The sequence below is a fragment of the Dipteris shenzhenensis genome, chromosome 8 (genome assembly GCF_047967505.1).
Source record: "Dipteris shenzhenensis isolate YYH24624 ecotype China chromosome 8, Dip_SZ_1.0, whole genome shotgun sequence".
Taxonomy (NCBI): domain Eukaryota; kingdom Viridiplantae; phylum Streptophyta; class Polypodiopsida; order Gleicheniales; family Dipteridaceae; genus Dipteris; species Dipteris shenzhenensis.
The window spans coordinates 32,882,081-32,904,160 of NC_141603.1; the positions used below are offsets into that span (position 1 = coordinate 32,882,081).

Genomic DNA, 22,080 nt, shown 5'->3' on the forward strand with positions numbered 1-22,080 from the left:
ACACGTGGTTTTACAGTGACAACATGGACCATACCTAGAATATATGCTCCTCGATCAGAAATTCCCCAACCAGAGTTCCACAAGTATGGCCAGTAGCATGTGGAACCAATCTTGCTAGAGGATGAGATAAACTCCCTAGAGACGGGAGGATTTGTTCTACACAAAGTGATGATAAAGTGTCATTCGAATGCATCTACACCAAGATATCGACCAGGAGTCTCGGAAGCTACAGCCTACAAGGATCAATTCCGCCCTTGCTCTAGAAGCAATAGTAAAGGACCACACAATATTGAAAGCCTTAAACCATGAATTTTTAAAGATAGAGACTAAAAACTCTAGAGTGATGGGGGAAAGTTATAATGTCGATGTTGCCAAGAACCCAACATGTAGTTGTTGGGATTTCATGGATCGAGTAAGGCATTCCTTGCATGCAAACATTTGTATTTTGTGTACCTCCATGTGTTTGGGATGGATGCCAATGCAAACATGTTCATACACCAACCCATGCTTTCAAATTACAATTTGAAAGTCATTTTCGGCAATAGGAGAACATTTCCCAGAACCCCAAATATGTAGCAAAACTATTTATTTGCTTTTTTCCTTGGAACATAATTCCACGCGCAATTATGTATCATACACCAATATCGTGGAGAAATTTGGAGTATTGTGTCCTTTGTTATGTTGGGTTTGATTCACCAAAAAGATGTGTGATTAGCATGGACTTGAATGCATTGCTTGTTCTTCTTTCATAGAAGTATTGTTGTTCTTAATGGTTTCTTCTTCTTACACAAAACTCAAGCACAAACCCTAAACCATCATTATTAATTGGCCAATGATTGTTGCAAAACCCATCATGCAAAAATAGAATGCAAGGCTTTTGAGTTTACAAACCACATGCCGTGTACAATTGCTAAATACCAAAGAGAGAGAGAGAGAGAGAGAGAGAGAGAGAGAGAGAGAGGAGGGAGGGAGGGAGGGAGGGAGGGGGGGATAGAGTTATATGCACGCACATGCATGCATGCACACACATGCACACGCATGCACACACACAGTTTCACACACACAAACGCATACACACAAAGGGTTGGGGGGAGGGGAGAGAGAGAGAGAGAGAGAGAGAGAGAGAGAGAGAGAGAGAGAGAGGGGGGGGGGGGGGAGGGAGGGAGGGAGGGGGGGGAGAGAGAGAGAGAGAGAGAGAGAGAGCAATTTTAATCTGGTAGGAACAATCCCAAGATGCCTCAAAGGCATATCCCACAATCTGTGTTGAACCCAGGTGGACTCAACCTTGAATAGTTGAGAGAGAGAGAGAGAGAGAGAGAGAGAGAGAGAGAGAGAGCAATTTTAATGTGGTAGGAACAATCCCAAGATGCCTTAAAGGCATATCCCTCGATCCAAGTGTTGAACACAGGTGGACTCAACCTTGAATAGTTGAGAGAGATGTCACACACACACACACACACACAGAGGACTAACTGGAATAGGTGGAATAAGAAATAGTGGGTTGCCCAAAAAAACTTGCTCCTCGCACATACTCGAGGAGAAGAAAGAAATCGTTCCAAACACCCAAACCTTTGAGGAGTAGCTCCTCTAGGCAGACCAAGCCAAGATGGATGAGGGAGGTCCAGTGCAAGAAAGACACCCTGTTAGAAAAGAAGAAAAACCAATAGTCTAGAGATTTGAGTCATAAATAGAGAAATGATTCTACTCCCTTAGAGCCAAGAAAAAAAAGGAGACTTTCCAAAGGGTTTTGTTATTTCGCCCATGGAAAGTCTGATTAAATTCAAGAAAAAAAGGAATCAAAACACCAGCAATAATACTTCAAGACAACTCAAAAGATCAATTTTCTTTTCTCAATTTGAATGTACATGGCCTCACAAATGATCTTAATCTGATTATTTTAAAGAGGTGGCTCAGGTTTTTAGAAGTTCGACCGAATTTTCTGGCCTTATAGGACGTCAAGGTAGGAGGAGATAAACTTAGATGGCCACTAAGGTAGGTAGATAGAAAAGGGCTGTGGTTTATATCCAAGCACACGGCTAGGAAAGGTGGAGCGGTACTAGGAGTGGTACACAGTTTGGAAGATTTTGTCGACCGACCCATTCCCATATTAGGCCCGAGCAAAATTGAAGACATGTATTCACCTCCTCTCTCTAATCTCATGACTTTGATCTTTATGCCTATTTGGTTCTCTACCATGGCTTTGAATTCTTGAAATCTACAAAAGACTTCAAAATTCTCTTTCAGAAAGTAGAACCAACAATATCTATTGTAGTCGTCGATGAAAGTCAGGTAGTAAAGTGAACCATTAATGTTGTGGGTCTATGCATAACCCCATACATCTATATGTATCAAATCAAGAATACATCTTGCTCATGAGGTGCTTCTACCAAAATTAGTTCTCTTTTGTTTACTGAAGCAACACACTTCGCAAACTTTTCCAAGAAATTGTACCATTAGATGATTAGAACTTCAGGCCTGGGATGAATGTAAGGAATGGGGTGGGCTGGTCAATGCTTTAGTTGACACCTCGTTCATGTGGTGCAACAATCAATGTGGGGATTTTAATAGGAAGGCCAGGATTGATAGATTTTACTTACCAAAAAGTATTATGGATGATTCCTTGCTTAGTAGGTGTGTAGCCTTTTCCTCCCTCCCCATTTCTGACCACCACAAGCCCATTTTACTCAGATTGGATAGGGTGTAGGCAAAAAGTTCAAACCATGTCTCAAAGGAAACCCTTTCTTTTTCCAGCTCCCTTATGTCAAGGAAAAGATAACTAAGATTTGGAGATCAAGTTTTGGAGGGACAGCTACCTATACAGATAAATGGGTAATAGCAATTGAGAGGACTACAGTCTTTCTTAAATTGCCAAGAGAGCTAATGGAGCCCTCCGTGATAGGAGAAAAAATATGAAGGATAGAATACAAGCTTTAGAATATGACTCTTGTGTAGAGGGTAAGGCTAAGCTAATAAGATTTTTTGCAAGCTTCAATTGAGGCGGCCTAACAAGCCCGACTATATACTAGAGAGTGGTGGCCCTTGGACAGGGAAGGAAGACTCGCCAAATGAGGACATGTTTAAAATTCTGAAGAAGAAACACGCTTAGGAGAGCATGGAGGAGCTTATAGTCGAGGGAAGACTAGTAAGAGAAGAGACAGAATTGTTGAAGGTAGTGTCATACCGTTTTAAAGGTATTTTGGGGGAACCAGAGGTGTTAACAATTGAGAAATTGGTGGGCTAGAGACCTATGTCAGAGCAAGGCCCTCGATAGTGTCAAATATTGATTCCCTTTACCTGGATAGGGATCTAACACTAGAAGAATTGGAGGGACCTGTGAAGGAAATGGCCTGGAAAGGGGAAGATGGGCTACCTATAGAATTCCTTCTTTGGCAAGAATCCCTTCAAAAAGGCCATCTCGACCCTCGAATTAATATGGGCATGATCAAGCTCATACCCAAAGGGAGTCAAAAAGAGGACCTAAAAAACTGGAGGCCTTCTATGCTGAACACTTGCTATAAAATTTTCACCAAGGCCTTAGCACTCAAATTAAAGTAAAAAATGCAGGACCCGATTCGGGAGGAACAGAAAGGTTTCATAAAAGGAAGGCACATTGTGGCCAGGTCTAGAATATGCAAATGCATAGGGACAATATATTTACTTCCTCAAGCTGGACTTTGACAAAGCATATGATAGGATGGAATGCAGTTTCATTCTGGATGCTCTTGAAAGGATGGGGGTGAGACCTCGATTTCAGTTCTTTGTTGTTGATGTGCTTTTAAGGCAGACAAGGGCTAAAGTGGAGATCAATGGCATCTCTTCCCAACCTTTTTAGCTTAAGAGGTCTATCAAGTAGGGTTGCCCGCTCTCTCCTCTGTTGTTTGCCATTGTAGCGAATGCTTTGGGGTGGCTTATCCAAGACGTCGAAGTGGATAGAGGAGATATCCAAGGCATTGTTGTTGAAGGGGGGAAACTGATTATTAGCCAACAGTTTGCAGATGATACAAACCTCACCCCCTGAAATGATCCTCAGTCAATTGGGGCGGTGCTCCAAAGTTTACCTTCTATCTTGCTTCACCGTCGAAGATAATCATAAGAAGGCCAGGTACTATAGGACAAAAAATGAACCCTCGAATGTCTTAATGAATGAAGGGTGTTAATTACATGAATGATTAGCAAAACAAGTCAAAAACATTTCTTTGTACGAGAACTCATTTTATTAGCATTGCCGCCATAGGGGGTGGGCTATTGCATAAAAAAGGCTAGCCCTTGAAATTTGTGTTGGCCATCACATGGAAAGCATCCACCTTGTTAGCACTGTAGCTGTCTATGCAAGCTTTCACTTTTACGCGTATACTGACTTCCACACAAACACACAAAGTTGGTAGACTAATTGCTAGCTTTGATGTTTGATGTGTGCCATATATTTCTTTCTTTTGTAGCCGTAGGGCATTGAAATCTGAATTATTAGATTCACCGAAGGTGTCAGTACTGACACTACTTGTGGCAACCACAATGTTCTCATCATTCTTGTTGACTTCACACGGATCTAAAGTGCTCTTGACCTATGCAAGAAGTGGTGAGATTAAGCAAATAGATGAAGCTCACATTGTTGGAGCTATAAATGCACCTAGAATGAATGTCGACAAATGAGAGTTAGGGGATAGCACTAGAATTCCTAATCAGTAATGAAACCTTTAGGGAAAATGTGAAGTAGCTACTATTTACTTCACCTGCCTTCATCTTGAATGGCAATTGCCATGGGTTTAGGCTCTCATCGTAAGTGCAGCATCGAAAGAAAGAGGGTTCATACTTTACTACCTACAACAATAAAGAAAATTAAGATTTTTAAAGTTCTGAAACTTTGTTCCAGAGAAGAACATATCCATTTTCGTGTCACTCTTGAAGGGAAGAAAGTCATTGTCATAGTGTCATAGTAATACAAGTCATCAGTATCGTCCATCTACAACATAAATTAAGCAAACAAGGTCGGGATAGTAGCACAACTTCTTGATGGAAAGAGTGCCAAATTAAATTTTGAATATTTTTTTTTGGAAGATAAGCCATTTTGTTTGGGTGACTTAATTAACAACCTCACTTGGGTGTCGCTCAGATTATGTGTGGATGTCACCAACATTCACATCATCTTGCAAACAAATTTTCTGTGGAGTTACAATAACAAAATCGCTTTGTGAGTTATTCGAAAAAGTTATTCAATCAGAATCTACAAAAATGTGAAAATCGGTTTCGACTTATGTGAATACCTCACCTTATTTATCATCATGATTCAGTTCCCTAGCACCAACTATCAAGGTCTTGCGGTTGCATCCTTCTTTTTCCATTTGCAAAACTACATCTTCTAGGAATAGCCAAGGGTTGGCATTCTTGTTGCCATAGCCCGCCCCTTTTACGAGTAGTGCTAAGAGGTTGCTCTCGCTCATGGCTAGTTGAACGGGAATGCCTTAAAATGCATGCGCTCGCAATGTGCCTTAAAATGCCTGCACCACATTGTGGAATTGTTGAAGATGGGAAAAACAGTCTCCAATTGTGCATTTCGGGACTGGCAATTTGTGTCCACCTTTCAGCTGGTGGACTAGCAATTCTCAGAGTAGGAAACTTTCTAGCCTACTCGCTTCAATGTAAAAGCTTCCTACATTCAGAGCCAGTATTCTCCCAGCCGGTGGTGTGGGCTCCATTGCTACCTTCACGGTGTATTTTGCAGGAACATGGATGCAGCGGGGATGGACATCCAAATATGCCAAGAATTTTTGGTGGACGTCCTGGGCTGCTCGGCCAAGCGGTGAACCCTCTGCCCAAGATTATCCACAAAGACCCATTAGACCCTTAGGGTAGGTTCAGATAGGGTGGTGAGTGATTTGTAGCAAGCTCACGTGACATAGAAGATTTTCGTTTTGATAGAGAAGCTTGTCCGGCTAATCAAAATTCGAGGACATGAAACTCTAAGGTATGGGATGAATGATCATCCTCTGGCAATATCTGTAGTCGCCCCGCCTCGTCTGAACATGGAACAACGATGACCATCGTGCGAAAGGGGGCTTGGTCGTGGCCCCCATCTAATGTTGAGTTTTCACACCGACCTGTTGTCGGCCATCCTCCAAGAGGTAAGGATAAGCCACTGAGACAAATGACACAAAAGATTTGGATGACCTCCCCAACACGCAAGGTAGGGATGAGTCACTCAAGGACATAAAAGATTTGTGTGTCAAGAGCAAGTTCGGGTGACACATTCCATGTAGGGAAGTGACACATTCCAAGTGGGGGAACTCACACATTCCACCTGGTGGAAGTGACACATTCCATTCCATCTACACAAATCACAAGTTGGTGACATAAATTAGCTCCATGGACCCATACATTTATCAATGTATTGGTTGGGGACATACTACTTCTTCTTCTTGGGCCATACTCACGAACCTCAATGAAAAAGCTTCCTTTTCAGCAGACAAGCTTTCGTCTCCCCAACGATTTGCAGCCGAAACTCACACAGATCGCCTGCTGCCGTCTGAAAGAAGCTCTGATTACGAGAAACTACTTCCGGACGTCTGTGCGGTGAGCTATTGAGTAGCCAAGTCGAAACCTTTCTATTGCAGCAATGATTGCTTGGTTTTCGCTTTCGTTCATTCAATCATCGCCCAGCAACGCTTTACCTGGAAATCGAAACTGAACGTTCGGTGGCAGCCTGGAATATAGACACTCGTTACGCAGGCCACTAAGAGAGATTCTGCTTGCCTTGGCCATAGCTGAGGAATAAATTTCAATAGGTTTCATCGATGCAGTCTGGAGAAGAGGCCATTGCACAGCGGAGCACTACCTTTTCCGGATTAGACCTAAGCAACATAAAGCAAAGCTTACTCTTTTCGGAGGACGCGCTTTCAAACCGTTTTTGAGGCCTCAATCCCCCGATGCTCCCACTGCAAGCTTCAGAATCGATTCCTCCTTCCTTAGGATTGTGCCCTGCAGCTTCTCCAACATCGATGCTTGATTGAGACCTGAAGCCCTGCACGAACTTGCAAGGCGATGCATCATTGTTACTCTCAAATGCGACAAGCTTTGAGACACATTGTTTAATTCTTCTTACCTTCCTCTAAAGGGGTCCCTTCTCTCCGCCAACCTACTCTTGGGAGAATCTTGCAGATTTGGTTGGATTTCAGATTGTGAGTTTTTTGCTCTGCTCATTACAGTGTTCAAGTAATTTTGGGCCAACTTTTCTGCTCTTTATTTATAGGATTTAGGAATAGAGAGGGGATTTTTCCGTTGCTACACACGTTACTTATCGAAGTAGGATAAATACATAATATGATTGTTATTGACCACATCAACCTGGAGTTGATATGGCGTTTGAACTGGGTGCAGATTTCAATATGGAGGTGAAAAGTGGTGGGTGCTCACATATTGTGGAAGGGCTGGAGGAACAGGGGAAGGAACTGGTATCCTTCGAAGATGGAGGTGATAGAGGCCTACTTTTTCCTAATAGTGACAAAAAAGTGTGCTTTGAGTAAATATTAGACTGACGATTTGTGTTTAGTTTTTGCGAAGGACTTGAGGTTAAATATCAGTCTAAAACATAAAACAAAGTTAGTTGTCTTTTTTTCATGGTGATATTAAATTCAAGCTAGACTCGGCTTTTAAGCAGTAAGTTGTTGTGTATTTCATTGCATCGGTCAGGTCTACATGTTCCATTGCCAATCAACAAGCTCAATCAATCCAGCTTAGAGGGGTAATCCTCTTGATTCATTGAGTCTTCCATACATTGAGATAAAATATCGCTATCGGACATGGCCTACTCGTTATGATATCTTTTGTTTGTTCAAACTTCAAAGTCCTTTGTATCTACATGCTTTTTTGAGCTCATATGTTGTACAGAACAAAATCGCAAGTAGCTTTGGTGGCAACAGGCAGTTTCAATCCACCAACATATATGCATTTGCAGATGTTTGGTATGTTGACATATCCTACATTTTAGCTATTTATTTCTAGAAATCTTTTGCTTTCTTTTGCTCCTTGTTAAAATTTCATCGCATAGCACTTCTTTTTTTTTTTCCCAAGATAGCACATCTTTTATCATTCAAGCAATTAAATAAATAGGTGACACCTCAACTCTGTCTTACTCTACTTAAACTTGCAGACTTAGAAGCTTAAATGAAATAAAACATAACAGTCTTGCTAAATTTTCAGATCGACTACAGGATCAGCATGACCATTTAGTATATTAATTTCTGAGATGATGAGGGGTTTCTAATAGCGAGCTGATAGCTCAAAGTTATCCATCCAAAACATAGATAGTTACCCTGTGTCCATCATGATATTGTCAGATTTTCCAATCTTGGGGTGCGACTTGACATTTCCATGAGACATTGTAAGGTCTGCCTACCTCTGCCCTTTTTGTGGGCCCAGCTCGTGGGCTGTCACGATCCCCCATGTTGGCTTCTGACTCTGTAACCCTTTCCCTTTCCTCCCCTTTCCCCCCTACGGCAGCCTTGCTTCACTTAGTTCTCCTTCCTTTTACCCCATCCTCTCTCCATCATTGGTAGCAGATAGCAGTTGTTGTTTGTTTAAGGGAAAGATTTTCAGACAGTGGCCAACTGTCTAGCCAAAGGAGCTCTTATGGCAGCATCTTGGAATCCCATCACCATGTGGATCTCCCTTGTTAGCAGGCAATTCAAGGACTATAGGATAGTGCCAGAGTGGGTTACATGTCAATCTCACTCCTACACAACACCGATGGCTCATGTAATTGGCACTTGAGGGTAAAACATCCAAGAGGTCACCATTTCTGAGAGAGGGGTCTTCCTTTTCAGCTCACTTCACCGGATATCTTGTCATGTAGAGGCCCATGTGCCTCGGCCCACACGGGCATTTTTCATCCCCTAGTACCATGGTTTCACTATGGATGATATGAATCGACACATCATGTACCACAATTTCCAATCTTGGTCTCCCTTCCAAGTGTCCCCAAGGACTACCAATCCATCCTTCCACCCATGAGTGAATGCTTTGGCATATTTTAGAGGCTCCTACGACATTGTATTCAGTGGTCTATGAGGGCGAGTACTGAAGATATGCTCAATTGTTGAGGATTCTTATTCCTGCTCCAAGGAGGTGATGCCGAAGACCCTGAGCGGAGTGGTATTTTACCAGCGAGTGGACGTCTCAAGATTACCATGGCACTACGTACAGTGTAGGGAGATGGGAAAGGCCTACCCTCATTCTCCATGTAGGAGGTGACTATAACTGATCAATAGCTTGTTTCTCTCTTGGGTAAAACACTTCTTTGATTTGAAATGGACCATAATACTTGACCACTAGCCTTACATGCTGAATGTAGTGGCTTCCAAAAGTCCATATATGCTCCATTGATGCCAAAAGCATAATTTTTTAAATGAAAGAATTGTTTAAATGCTCGAGTGAGATAGAGGGAGAGTGAGAAAGAGAGCTCTTAAGGGGGGGGGGGTTGGGGGGGAGAGAGAGAGAGAGAGAGAGAGAGAGAGAGAGAGAGATGTATTAACGTCTGCGGAAGACTTCACGTTCCTATGGGACAAGGTACAAAGTACACCAAAAGGATGATCTCATACAAGCCGCAGTGGGCAGGAGCAAAGGGTGCACTAAGGCCCTTGCTGAGTGCTAAGACTGCTAAACTGATAAGCTGATAAATTGAGAACTCTACAGAGCTCAATAGCTCGAGCAAAATCAGATATATAACCCGGAGACTATCTGAGAGCTGTAATATGCTGAGATCTGAAATTTGAGACTCAGGCTCAGATACCAAAGCCCGGGACTGTGGTGGCTTGCTTGTGAGCGGTGAAAATGTCTAGGATCTGCATTTGTCGGGCTGTGTCATGTGGTGGCGGAAATGTAGCGATCATGTGGATTATCCGTGAAAGCAAGAGAAACTTGAAGCCTCTCCACTCGAGTCCAATCTGTCTCTGAGGGGTTTGGCCCCAACAAGGGCTGCCATACATACCTGCTTGGCAGACCAAGGAGTTAAAGAGAAGAGACTTGGTCCAGGGATCCTAGAAATGAGAGTGAAAGAACTGTTGCTAGAGTCTAGCAAGTGTGGCGTATCCCCTGCTTAGTCAGGGATGCATTAAAGATCGTAACCTTGGTTTACCAAGGTTGACCTTCAAGTCATGTGTCTCATAGAAAGTTTGAAATGCATGCAAGAGCTAGTCCGCCCTAGGGTCACAATAAAAGTCTCAAGTTCGTCTATATAGAGGCCAAACAACCTACACCTGTCCGAAGCTTGTCTAAGACTCTCTCATAAAGTGCCATAAATGCCCATATGATCTCTTGATCATACCCCATCTCTTGCAGACATCTGATGAGTCGAGCTCTCGACATTGTGTCAAAAGCTTTGCAAAAATCCACAAAGCAACAATAAACCCAGTCTTTGTGCCCTAGCCTCCTCAATGAGACCTCTAAGTGTGAGTATGTGATCCATGGTCCTGTGATCTCTCCGGAAAGCAACCTATCCCACGGATCTGAGTACTTGAAGTTGGCTAACTCTGTGTCAAGCACTTATGCATAGATCTTGGACATAACATGTCCAATCATAATGGTCCTATAGTTTTCTGGGCTCATGCGATCCATTGCTTTGTGAATGGGGCGTGATGGTGTTAATAGTCTAGTTGTGAGGAAAACTAGTGCAAGTTGCTTCGTTAAAAAGCTTTGCTAAGATGGGGCCAAAGTATTAATTCCATAGGCAGAGCTCGGTACTAGTCCCTCATGATCCTTCGCCTGGCCATTTCGAAGCTTCAGGGCTGCATGCTTGGCACCACTGGCTATGAAAAGTGTGCATGTAGTAGGGCGTGGTGAGTACAAGAGATCAGGTGCTGGCTGGTTAGGGACATCGTATAGCGTGCGTGCATAGGGAGTGACAGAGTTTGGTGTCCGTGGGAGGGGATGGGGCTCGTCGCTTAAGGAACTTCCCACCAAAATTCTTTAGAGTTGCTACTAAACAAAACATTTATTAACTCCTCATTTTGGCTAAGGAAAGCATGCTTCTTCTGGCGTACTAGACGACCGTACTCACGCATTGTCGATGATGCTTAGCCTCGTATCCGAGTTCTTGGCTTAAAGCCTTACACTCATAATCATATCTGTTACAAGTTACCGAGCCAAAAGGCAGCGGGCGTGTGGAATGGGTGTGTGCAAAAATGTGTAGGATGGCTGACACATCCCAGCACTCCTGAAACCCCTGATCTGCAAACAAACCACACACAACATCAGATCTGAGCAGGCTGCTCACCACCCAACCATGACATCTACGGGATGTGTTCCCGAATTAGAAGATGTCCCCTCCGAGCCACGAGCTGAGCTACTGGCACGAACTCCCAATCAGATCCAAACCAGCCTGGTGTCCCATACCACCCGGTGGCGCTGTGAAGCCCTGGATCTGCCACTGGGCCTTGGGCTACGCTAAGAAGCAGGCGCGCGTCCGCGACTCAATCCAGGATCAGACCTTGCACCTGGGAACGAGACTTGCTCCCAACTGCACACTGATAACTGAACCCCCTGGGCCTCTTTTATAGACTCGGGCCCCGACGCCAAAAATAGCGAAGACCTAAAAATAGTTCGTACCCTTGCCACTCAACCCGAGAATCAAGCCTGCCTAGCTCTAAGCCTCCCCAGGCTAACCTCAGCTAGTTCTGTGTACCTAGTACATGTCAGATACCAATCCGTGCACATGACATACTCCCCCTCCTCTAAGAACTCAGTCCTGAGTTCGCTAAGAAATCTGGAAATGTTCTTTGGAGGTTTTGTAATGTCTCCCATGTTGCATCCTCCTCAACACGATCCTTCCACTTGATCTTGTAAACTTCTCAAATACAAGTGTCCAAAAGGTACTTGTAAACTTTGAGTCCCTGTCACTGACTATGTCAGATGGCAAACCATACAGCTTGAACAAGTGGTCCACAAACTCGTGAGCCAACTGAACAGCTGAAATGGTTGTTCTTGTAGGTAAGAATCTAGCCATTTTTGTCAAATGGTCTACTATGACCCAAATAGAGTCATGACCCTTGCGCGTTCGAGGCAAACCAGTAATAAAATCCATGGAAATACTTTCCCATTTATTACCTGGAATCTGTAATGGCTGTAATAAGCCCGCGCTTCTAAGGCGTTCTGCCTTAGTAACCTGACAAACCCGGCAACCTACTACATAGTTCTCAATAAATGCATGCATCTTAGGCCAATAAAAGGTATGCTTCACAAGAGACAGAGTCCTATGTATACCTGGATGTCCCGCACTAGGAGCATCATGACACTCCCAGAGAATCTTGGATTTAAGGTCCAGAACATCAGGCACACAAATCTTTTCATTCCGGAACAGCAAGCCGTTCCTAATCATCCACTGACCTCCCGCCGCCTGTATCCTAGGTGGCACAATCCCTGAGTCTTGGTCAACCATGGAGCTCCCATCCTGGACTCTCTGCCAATAAGAACTGAAATGACTATCAGTTGCGTATAGCCCTCTCAAGGATTGAAATAGGTCTGAGGATATTTCCGTAAATGACAAAGCATTTACAAACTTAACTCTACTTAAGGCATCCGCCACACTATTCAATGAACCCTTACGATAACGTATTTCGAAATCAAAATCCTGCATTAATTCTGCCCATCTAGCTTTCCTTCCTCTCAATTCTGAGCCATCACACACATACTTAATTGACTGATGATCAGTCAATACAAGGAACTTCGAACCATACAAGTAGTGTCTCCAAACCTTAAGAGCATACACTACAGCATAAAGTTCCTTCTCGAGTGTGGGCCAACGATATTGAGCGTCGTCTAGCTTCTTACTCTCGAAAGCTACAGGTCTGCCCTCTTGGAATAGAGCTGCCCCAATTGCATAATCACTCGCATCGGCCTCCAAAACATAAGGCCGGGTAGGATCGGGTAATGCAAGAACGGGTGCTTCCTTGATAGAAAACTTAAAGGTTTCAAAAGCCTTGTTCATTGCATCATTCCAAGAGATTGGCTGGGTAGACCTGCGTCCACGACCTTTCAATATGTTGGTTAAGGGTGCCGTGATATGTGAATAATCACGCATTGACTTCCGAAGAAATACCGTAAATCCTAGGAAAGAACGAAGTTGTTTCACAGTCTGAGGGATAGGCCATTCTAAAACCTTCTGGATACGATCCAGATCAATGCTAATACCTTCAGAAGAAATCTTGTGTCCTAAGTAAATGATCTCCTTCATAAAGAAGTCACATTTACTCATCTTGGCATAAAGCTTATGCTGTCTTAGAACAACTAAGACAACCCGGAGGTGTCCTATGTGATCCTCAAGCGTTTTACTATATACCAAGATATCATCTAAGAACACTGCAACAAATTTGCCCAGATAATCTATGAACAAATCGTTCATCATCTGCTGAAAAGTAGCAGGAGCATTGGTCAAACCAAAAGGTAATACGAGGAACTCGTAATGACCATACCTAGTCCGGAATGCGGTCCTATCTATGTGTTTAGCATAGATACGGATTTGGTGATAACCCGTACGCAAATCAATCTTAGTGAAATACTTCGCTCCGGCCAAACGGTCTATCAAATCATCGGAACGAGGTAAAGGATAGCGGTTCTTAATTGTGACTTTATTTAATCGTTTATAATCTATACACATTCTCCAGGAAGAATCTTTCTTCTTTCTTAAGAGGACAGGTGCACCCGAAGGTGATTTACTTGGGCGGATATAGCCCATATTCAGGTAATCCTGAAGCTGGGTAGCTAACTTCTCCATAAACTCGGAAAAGATCATGGGAACCAAACAACGAAGTATTGAAAGTACAATTACAAGAGAGTGGGCAGGTAATGACATTTACTGAAATACCTGTCATCGCGACTTGGTTTGCTCCCTTGGCTGCGGTACGTGGACCCGCCTGGAGCTTCGGTCCTAGCACCAACTTTTGGTTCTTCCGCTTAGGACACTCATTCTTTGTGTGGCCCCGCTCCTCGCAATAGAAGCATCGCCCTTCTTTCTTGAGCCTCAGAGTGCGAAGGAAACGGGCTTTATCATTCTTTGTTGGAGTTAAGCTTTTCCTGGAGGCGTTGTCCGTAGACTTCGTCTCCGCAATACCAGTCGTATGTTGAAAGAACTTGCGTTTGTTCTTTCCACTCGTATCGGTAACTGTGGTTGCCTTGGTACCGGCCATGGTATCATCATATATGCGTGCATATGTCATGGCCTCCTGCAACGTTGTGCACTTATTGTTCTTTATCTGCAACTTGTAGGAGTCTGGCAAACCATCCACGAAGAAACCTAACAAGGTCACTGGATTTATTTTAGTGGCCCTGGTTTGCAGATCCCTAAATCTTTGAAGATAAACTTCAAAGGTCAAGTTTAATTTTGACATATCGAGGGCCTTGAGCTTGCCAACGATATCGTAGTCATCCTCCTTCTTCACTCAGGAACTCCTTCCTGAAGATGCCCTCAAAATTTGTCCAAGTATCAGGCTTAGGCTGGAGTTCTTTCCACCATAGCAAGGCTTTACCTGACATAAACCCTGCTACAAGCTGGATCTTTTTCTCATCTGGATAGGGGTGGAATTGGAAGTGTACCTGCCACTTTTGTAACCAAGTGTCAACTACCTCCTTTGTTCTTGACTTTTGGTCACCCGAAAAAGGATCTGGAGTTATATTCGGGCCTAGCACTGAAGCCATGGCATCCACATGCGTGAGTACCTGTACAGTGCTAGCCAGAAGGGTGAGAGTTGCTTGTATCCCCTGGAGTTGCTGTGTCAACCCCGATTGATTAGCATTGACCTGCTCGAATTTGCCATGAAGAGCAGTCGTAAATTCACTGAAGGCCTTTTTGGTTATCAGGTCGTCATAGAGACCCTGATCCTCCTCTCCCACAGGAGTGTAATCCAAGTCCTGCTCTCCCATGGTGAACTCGGGATTTGGAGCATCAGACATGGCTGAAATCTGATTTGAATACGAACTGAGAGAAATAACTGACTGAAACGAAGCACAGAGGAGAATGGAGCAGAAGAAAACCGTCCCGAAAGATGATGACGGAAGGAGATGCTGGAACCTGGCGAATCGGAAGCCCACAAATCCCGAGACCCCTCCGAACCCGCAACCGTATGCGCGTGCTGCTGGAGTAGCTGTACGGTCTGCTGACGCAGGCCGTATGGTCTGCTGACGTGGCTGTACGATCACTGACGTGGACTGTACGGCTGCTGATGTGGCTGTATGGCTGCTGACGCAGGCCGTACAGATGCTGACGGAGGCCGTACAGTTGCTGACATGGCTGTACGGCGTCCGTACAGTCTGCAGGTACAGGTGCACAGATAGGGTTCGCAGCAGCAGATGCAGGGCTGACGCAGGTATTCCATACAATTCCGTACGGTGTTGATGCAGAGCCTACGATGGCTGTCGGAGGCTGACGCTGGCTGGGTACGGATGCAGAAGACTGCTCGATGCAGGGCAGCGCTGGCACAGGCAGGGTCGGATGAGGCAGGCTGGCGCTGAAATCGAGGTGCTGCCTCGAAGCTGTAGGCTGGCTTGTGGGTAGGCTGGTACCTTGCCCCCACCTATATAGGGTGCAGGGCAGCTTATTTGGAAGCTATGCTTCCAAAAAAGGCCAAGCCCCCCTAGCTTTGGGGGGGTGCTTTTTTCGAAAAAAGCACCCCCTGCGCAGGCTGCACGCAGCCCTATGCGCAGGCTGTACGCAGCCTTCTGCGCAGGCTGTACACAGCCTGTTGTGCAGGCTCACGAGCCTCTCTTTGCCCCAGCCTACTCCGTACCATCACAGGCGCCTGTTCCACGCCTCCCTTGCTGCTCTTTTCCGCCCCTCTCTCTTGCTTTTCTGCTCTCTCTCCCCTTCCTCTAGCCTTCTCTCACAGGCCTTCATGGATCTCGATTTTTCTCTCTCCTATTCTTCTTTCTTTTCCAGATATCTCTCCACCCCTTCTATCCCAGGTAGCCAGCAAAAACGCAGCATCAGATTTCGAAATTTAGGGCATACCTGGAAGAGAAATCCGTCAAAAATTCTCGCATCAGAAGTTCCTACCTCAGGAGTTGGCTCTGATACCAACTGACACATCCCAGCACTCCTGAAACCCCTGATCTGCAAACAAACCACACACAACATCAGATCTGAGCAGGCTGCTCACCACCCAACCGTGACATCTACGGGATGTGATCCCGAATCAGAAGATGTCCCCTCCGAGCCACGAGCTGAGCTACTGGCACGAACTCCCAATCAGATCCAAACCAGCTTGGTGTCCCATACCACCAGGTGGCGCTATGAAGCCCTGGATCTGCCACTGGGCCTTGGGCTATGCTAAGAAGCAGGCGCGCGTCCGCGACTCAATCCAGGATCAAACCCTGCACCTGGGAACGATACTTGCTCCCAACTGCACACTGATAACTGAACCCCCTGGGCCTCTTTTATAGACTCGGGCCCCGACGCCAAAAATAGCGAAGACCTAAAAATAGTTCATACCCTTGCCACTCAACCCGAGAATCAAGCCTGCCTAGCTCTAAGCCTCCCCAGGCTAACCTGAGCTAGTTCTGTGTACCTAGTACACGTCAGATACCAATCCGTGCACATGACAATGGCCTCATGGAGGGAGAGTGTGACCAGGGCGGCTTGATCCTTTAGGAGCGGTATGTGGTTGATGTATGTGAGTAGAGTGGAGAGGCGTGCATTGTACTTGGGTTTAGGGTTGTGATCAAAGTGTATGTTGTGATAAGTAGTGTGTGTGAGTGGTGTCGTGGTGTGTGTTGTAAGCCATGTGATGGATATACTAAAAAATAAATAGGTGTGATTTGCTCCTGGGGACGGTGGTGAGACAAAAAATATGAGACATGTTGAAATGGAGGCAGGGGATTCCATGAGATAGTTAACTACATTGGAGACCCCCCCCATGTGGGAAACAAGTAAAGCCACCAAGGAGGGCCAACGATCCAGGCCATTATAGATGTGTGCCCTACCCATGTGTAATAGTGCATGACCATAAGTTGTGACTAGAGCTCGTTTGTCTATGGAGACTCAAGGCATCACAGGCTTGTCTAGATTAAAATCTAGTAATAGAATAGAATCACACGAAAATCTAGAAGTGATACTCGGCATGTACCTGTCCCCGCGTTGAAATTCCCAACAAGGAGAACTTCCCCGCGAAATCCATGATGTCTGGGTAGAGGGCTGTGTATGATGAAGTCTCAGCCTTCTCACACAGGTCTCAAGCAAAGTGTAAAGTGTTCGGAGGGAGGTAATAGACTGCAATGAAGAGGTCCTCTCGGGAGGGTGTCGGATCTGAATCTATAGAAACCTTGCATGTGTTTCTTGCCTCATGATGGATACCACCTTGGTAAGGGATGATTTGTATAGTATTGCTGCTCCTCCCGATCCTTGGACTCCTTGGACTCCTCCTGTCTCCCCAGTATCATCCCGCCTCCCATGTGTATCCACTGACTATCGGCAAAGGCCGCTCTTGACTCTGATGTGTCACTGTTTAAAAAGCTATGTCTCGACCTATGTAAGATTCCGAGAAGTTCCTTGGATTTTTACAGTTTCAAACACTACAAGTTAGGGTGTCGGTGCTCTGAATCTCCTATCTCGCTACTATGTGAGGGAATGCCTCTCCTCTACCATAGATGTGTAAGGTCCTCATCCAAATAGATCTTTGGGTAGTCATGTAGGGCTGATTGTCTACGTAGTGCTGCAAGGCAAGCCTGAGCGTCCTTGAAGCGGATGATGAGAGGCTGCTCTCGGTTGTGGTCCCGCCCTATATGCGAAGCCCCTGGATCCCATGCTCTTGGACTCCTAGGGTGGAAGTCACGAAGCTGGTCGATGGGAGTGGCAGGTGTGCGGGAAATTCCTCCTACACCGACATTGAGGGCCTTACTAGCTCTCTGTTGCTGCTCCAAAATGGTGCCTAAAACGGTGCCACTGTAGGCTCCCATTTCGTAAAATCCACCCATCTAGAGTCTTTGCGATAGCCGACTGCATGGTGGCAATGTGTGCCTCTACTACTGGCCCACTGACCACCAAAACCTCTCCCCCCCATGTGTGTTTTTGCATTGCACATCGATGTCTTCAAGAACCCCGTGATTTCTGGGGATTCATTTCCCTTGTGCTCAAATGTTTCCAACACTATGAGTATGTCTATCTCCAACACTTCATCTTCTAATGCAATGACCTTGTCTAGATTCCATCCTTCCACATTCCATATTTTGATCCTGAGGGTCTCGTATTCCTATTTATCCTTTTGTTTCTCTCCCCCTTTGCTCTTTGCTGTAATTACTGCTTTCCCATCCTTCATATAGGCATTCTTTCCTTCCTTTTTTGCATTCCCAATGACTTCCAGCTCTTTGAGTTTTTGGGCATATTGATTTCTCGTGAGGTCTTCGTTTATCCATATGGAGTGCCCTTTGAGATGATGCTTGCAAGTCAGTACTTTGAGGCGGGACTGTGCATCTTGAAATTTCACTATGATTTGTCTTGGTTTTTCTCCCTTCCTTCCCACTCTGAATGCATCTTGCCATTTTGTGGCAGATATGTGCATGATCCTTTGAAAGACGTGTGTGAGGACCTGTTCAATGTCCTCGTTTTCACTCTCTTCCACCCCCACAATTCTGATGTTTAGAGCTTTTTCTTGCTGCTCTTTTTGCTCCCTCATTCTACTATTGACCAACTCGTCAATGGTGTTGATGATGTCTTCTTTTTTTGGCATCTATTGTGCAAGTTTCTGCTTTGTCTCTACCTGCCCTTTTTGCTCAGATATTTCCTTTTCTATTTTCAGTTCCATGCTGTGAACTTTGGCATATCCTTTTTCTAACTGGCTGTCCATTTTCTGTTCTATGCTCAGAACCTTTGCATATCCCTTCTCTATCTTGCTGTCATGATTAGCATTTTCTAGGCCATCTCATTCATGTTGTTCTTCAACTGTTGAACCTCTTGGTTCAGCAAGGTAATTTCTTCCTTCATCTTGACCATAGTCTCGTACATTTGCCTTCTTGTAGTCTTGTAAAAACTGGAAAATGGGGGCATTAGGGGCCCAATCCTCATAGGGGATCTTCTGGGAGTGAACATTTTAGAAGTTGGGGTAAACATTGTGTGAACACCCCTCTGTGACAGTTTCCTCTGTTTTAGTATCTCCTTTGTGATGCACCCTTTTGTGTAATATCCGTGTACTTTGATCCGATACTAACTGAAAACTAACTGCCTGTAATTCCGATTACGTTTGTGCTGGAGCCTATCTGCGTGGGTTGGTCGTCAAACGTCAAGCACCAAGCACCAAGCTATGCATGGAGATGCATCGATAGCGCTAAGCGATTGAAGATTACTTCGTTAGCTTCTGCCCTTCCCACGCGTCGTTCCAGCAAGTTCCAGCTTCCTCCGTTAGCCCGTTGCTTCTGCCGTTTCTTCCGTCACTCCTTCCATTAGCCCGTTTGGAAAAGCTTGTCGCTCTTCCCGTTAGCTCGTTATCATGTCAATCGTCCATCTTTGATCAACCATTGCTCTCTCTCTGATCGTCCATCAGGGCCCATCAGCTGCCCACCTGATCATCCGTTGCTCGTCACTGTTGTAGACTGAGAGAGAGTTGCATTAACGTCTTCGGGAGGCCTCATGGGCAAAGTACAATCAATAAAGTAACTCATACAAGTCATTGTGGGCTGAAGAAAAGGACTCACTAAGGCCCTTGTTGAGTGGTAAGCTAATGATCTCAAAATCTCAACAAAACTCAGACATGCAAAGCTAGTGCTCCAAATACATATCCAGGGGAAAAGGTGGCTCTTTGATGAGACACGAAGATATCACGTATTTGCGTTTGTCGAGCCGTCTCTCATTGTGCAGGGGGCATGGTCTCAGTGATCTTTGTATCTGGTGGGCCTTATCAAGAGTGACATATCTACTCAAATGGTCTCTTTCGAGTAGAGCAGCAATGGGTTGGACCTCTATCATGCGTGCTCTGGTCATCCGCTGTGTCGTTGACTCCACTGCTCCGTGTCGTTCTTACAAGTTCCCGCTGATCCATGTTGCCCTCATGGCAGCTATCTCCTCCTCTACTCAATGTGCCTTGGGGCTGACTGGAAGACATAGAGATTGGTGGCATGTCGTTGTCCTTGATCTGTCTCCTATGTGTTAGAAATGACCCAACAGAGGGTACGCACAGCGGAAGACTGATAGTAATGCCCAGGAGCTCACACAGTGTGATGTGAAGACATAGAGATTGGTGGCGTGTCGTTGTGCTCAATCTGTCTCCTATGTGTTAGAAATGACCCAACAGAGGGTACGCACAGCGGAAGACTGATAGTAATGCCCAGGAGCTCTCACAGTGTGATGTGGGTTGTGGAATCACAAACTTCTTAACTTATGTGCATAGATGTGCAAAGTAGTAAATAGACAATGCTCAGAGACAAATATAGAAGCAACACTTTATATTTCCGTCCGTCCAGAAACTAGGACATGATACCATACCAAAAGGTTCTTCAACTACAAGCCTGGCACTTCTAGATCTCTGAGCCCCCGTGCTCCACCTCGAGCATATGTAGACTCTCTGTCTAGATCCCTTCCGCCTTGCTGTCTGGAAGCCAGCCTAGGTGGGCAGCCACGCTAGCTCAGTCTGCAGCTTCTCCTAGGTCACCTTGTCGTCCTGAATGTAGGCCTCCTAAGGGCTGCTCCAAGTGATATGTTATGAGGCCAAATGCCTCTCCTTTTATAGGCCCCAAGGGGGCTGGCAAAAACCGACCAGCCTGCACCAAAATGGCCGACCAGTCTGTGGCTGGTCCAGCCCTATTAGGGCTCACAAACCGGGGCCTTTTGGGCCCACTCTTCTAGGGCCTTGGCTCTCCAATCAAGGCAAAGGCCCAGCCTATATAAAGGCAGGTCCCTGCCTCATGGCAGCCTCCTTTGCTGCTCCAACAGGCCTCATCCAGCCCCGTACTGCTCCGTACAGTTGTGCGCCACCTGTCTCGGGTCTGCACACCCTTGCTGATGTCAGCACCACCTGTCTGCCTCTATTCGGGGCCTGTTCCAGCCCGTACAGACGGCCCTTGAAGTGCCTCTGAAAGGCTGCTGTGCTGCGCACATGACAGCTCATGTGCTGCCCATGTGGCAGCCCCTTATGGCTGTCTTTTCCCTGTGAGGTGCTGCCTATGTGGCAGCCCCCTCCCTTATCTTTTCTGCCTAGGTTCACCCCCCCCATGCTCTCCTCATATGGGGGCTTACAAATGGGGAGGTGACCATTCCAACACTATGGCACTGTCACCTCCTACTGTTTGATCTGCTACAGTGTCTGTGATGTATGGAGCTGGAGTAGATCCAACTGTATGATACGGTTGATCTCATCTCTCGGGATTTGGAGGGACGGGGCATCCGAGCTGTACAGAAAGGGGGGGAGGTGATCCATCTGAATACCTTGTTTGTCAAACCATTTGGATATGCGTGCGTATCAAGCTTTGCTAAACCCACTGTCGGCTAGTTGTCTGGATGAACGATGTCATCAATCTAAAGTGGTGTCGTAGCAAACTCTACCTGCATGATTTGATGGGGTACCGAGGGCCTACTCCGAGTCATCCTGGATCCCATAGTCACCTGTAGCCTCTCGAATCCCTACCCCTCGGTCGCTTAGGTCACTCCCCTAGAGGGGTGATGCATGCATGGCTGTCAGCCTCACTAGTGTATCAAAAAACCATCCCTTTGTCGGAGGGTCCTAGAAGTGTGCATGGAAGCACTATCTCTCTAATCGAGCTAGAGCTCCCTGCCCTCGTGTGAGTCGTGCCCTAGCTGTGTAAGTCATCCTAAAGATTGGCCCTGCGAAGACTGCTCCTAGATAGGTGTATGATTGTACAATCTCCACCGGCTCTCCTCGGTAAGTGAAGTTGTGTCGATGAAGCACTGTCCGTAAAGTGTTGAAGATCATAATCTTGGTCTTGCCAAGGTTGACCGTCTGGTCTCTCTTTGTGTAAAATACCTCTAGGGCATCTAGATGTCTCTATAGGCTTGCTGTTGAAGAGGAGATGAGGACTATGTCATCTACGTATAGCAGCATTTGTATTATCAGATCAGCCAGCAAGGATCCCTCCCCTCCTAGGCGATCAATGGAAGTT

The 22,080-nt window shown here is 45.6% G+C and overlaps 1 protein-coding gene across 9 annotated transcripts in view; it reads left to right on the forward strand.

Annotated features, from left to right (window-relative positions):
- Window positions 1-6,377: 6,377 nt before the first annotated feature.
- Window positions 6,378-22,080, forward strand: part of NMNAT (nicotinate/nicotinamide mononucleotide adenyltransferase) — a 68,676-nt gene continuing 52,973 nt past the window's right edge. For 7 of the 9 annotated variants that reach the window (XM_087378056.1, XM_087378057.1, XM_087378050.1 and 4 more), the window contains exons 1-4: window positions 6,378-7,172; window positions 7,372-7,464; window positions 7,684-7,735; window positions 7,882-7,955. In XM_087378056.1, the coding sequence (XP_087234182.1) occupies window positions 7,380-7,464; window positions 7,684-7,735; window positions 7,882-7,955 (211 nt within the window). In that variant the 5' untranslated portion in view covers window positions 6,378-7,172; window positions 7,372-7,379. The remainder of the gene's footprint in view (window positions 7,173-7,371; window positions 7,465-7,683; window positions 7,736-7,881; window positions 7,956-22,080) is intronic. The other 2 variants (XM_087378051.1, XM_087378052.1) reach the window with 2 other exon arrangements.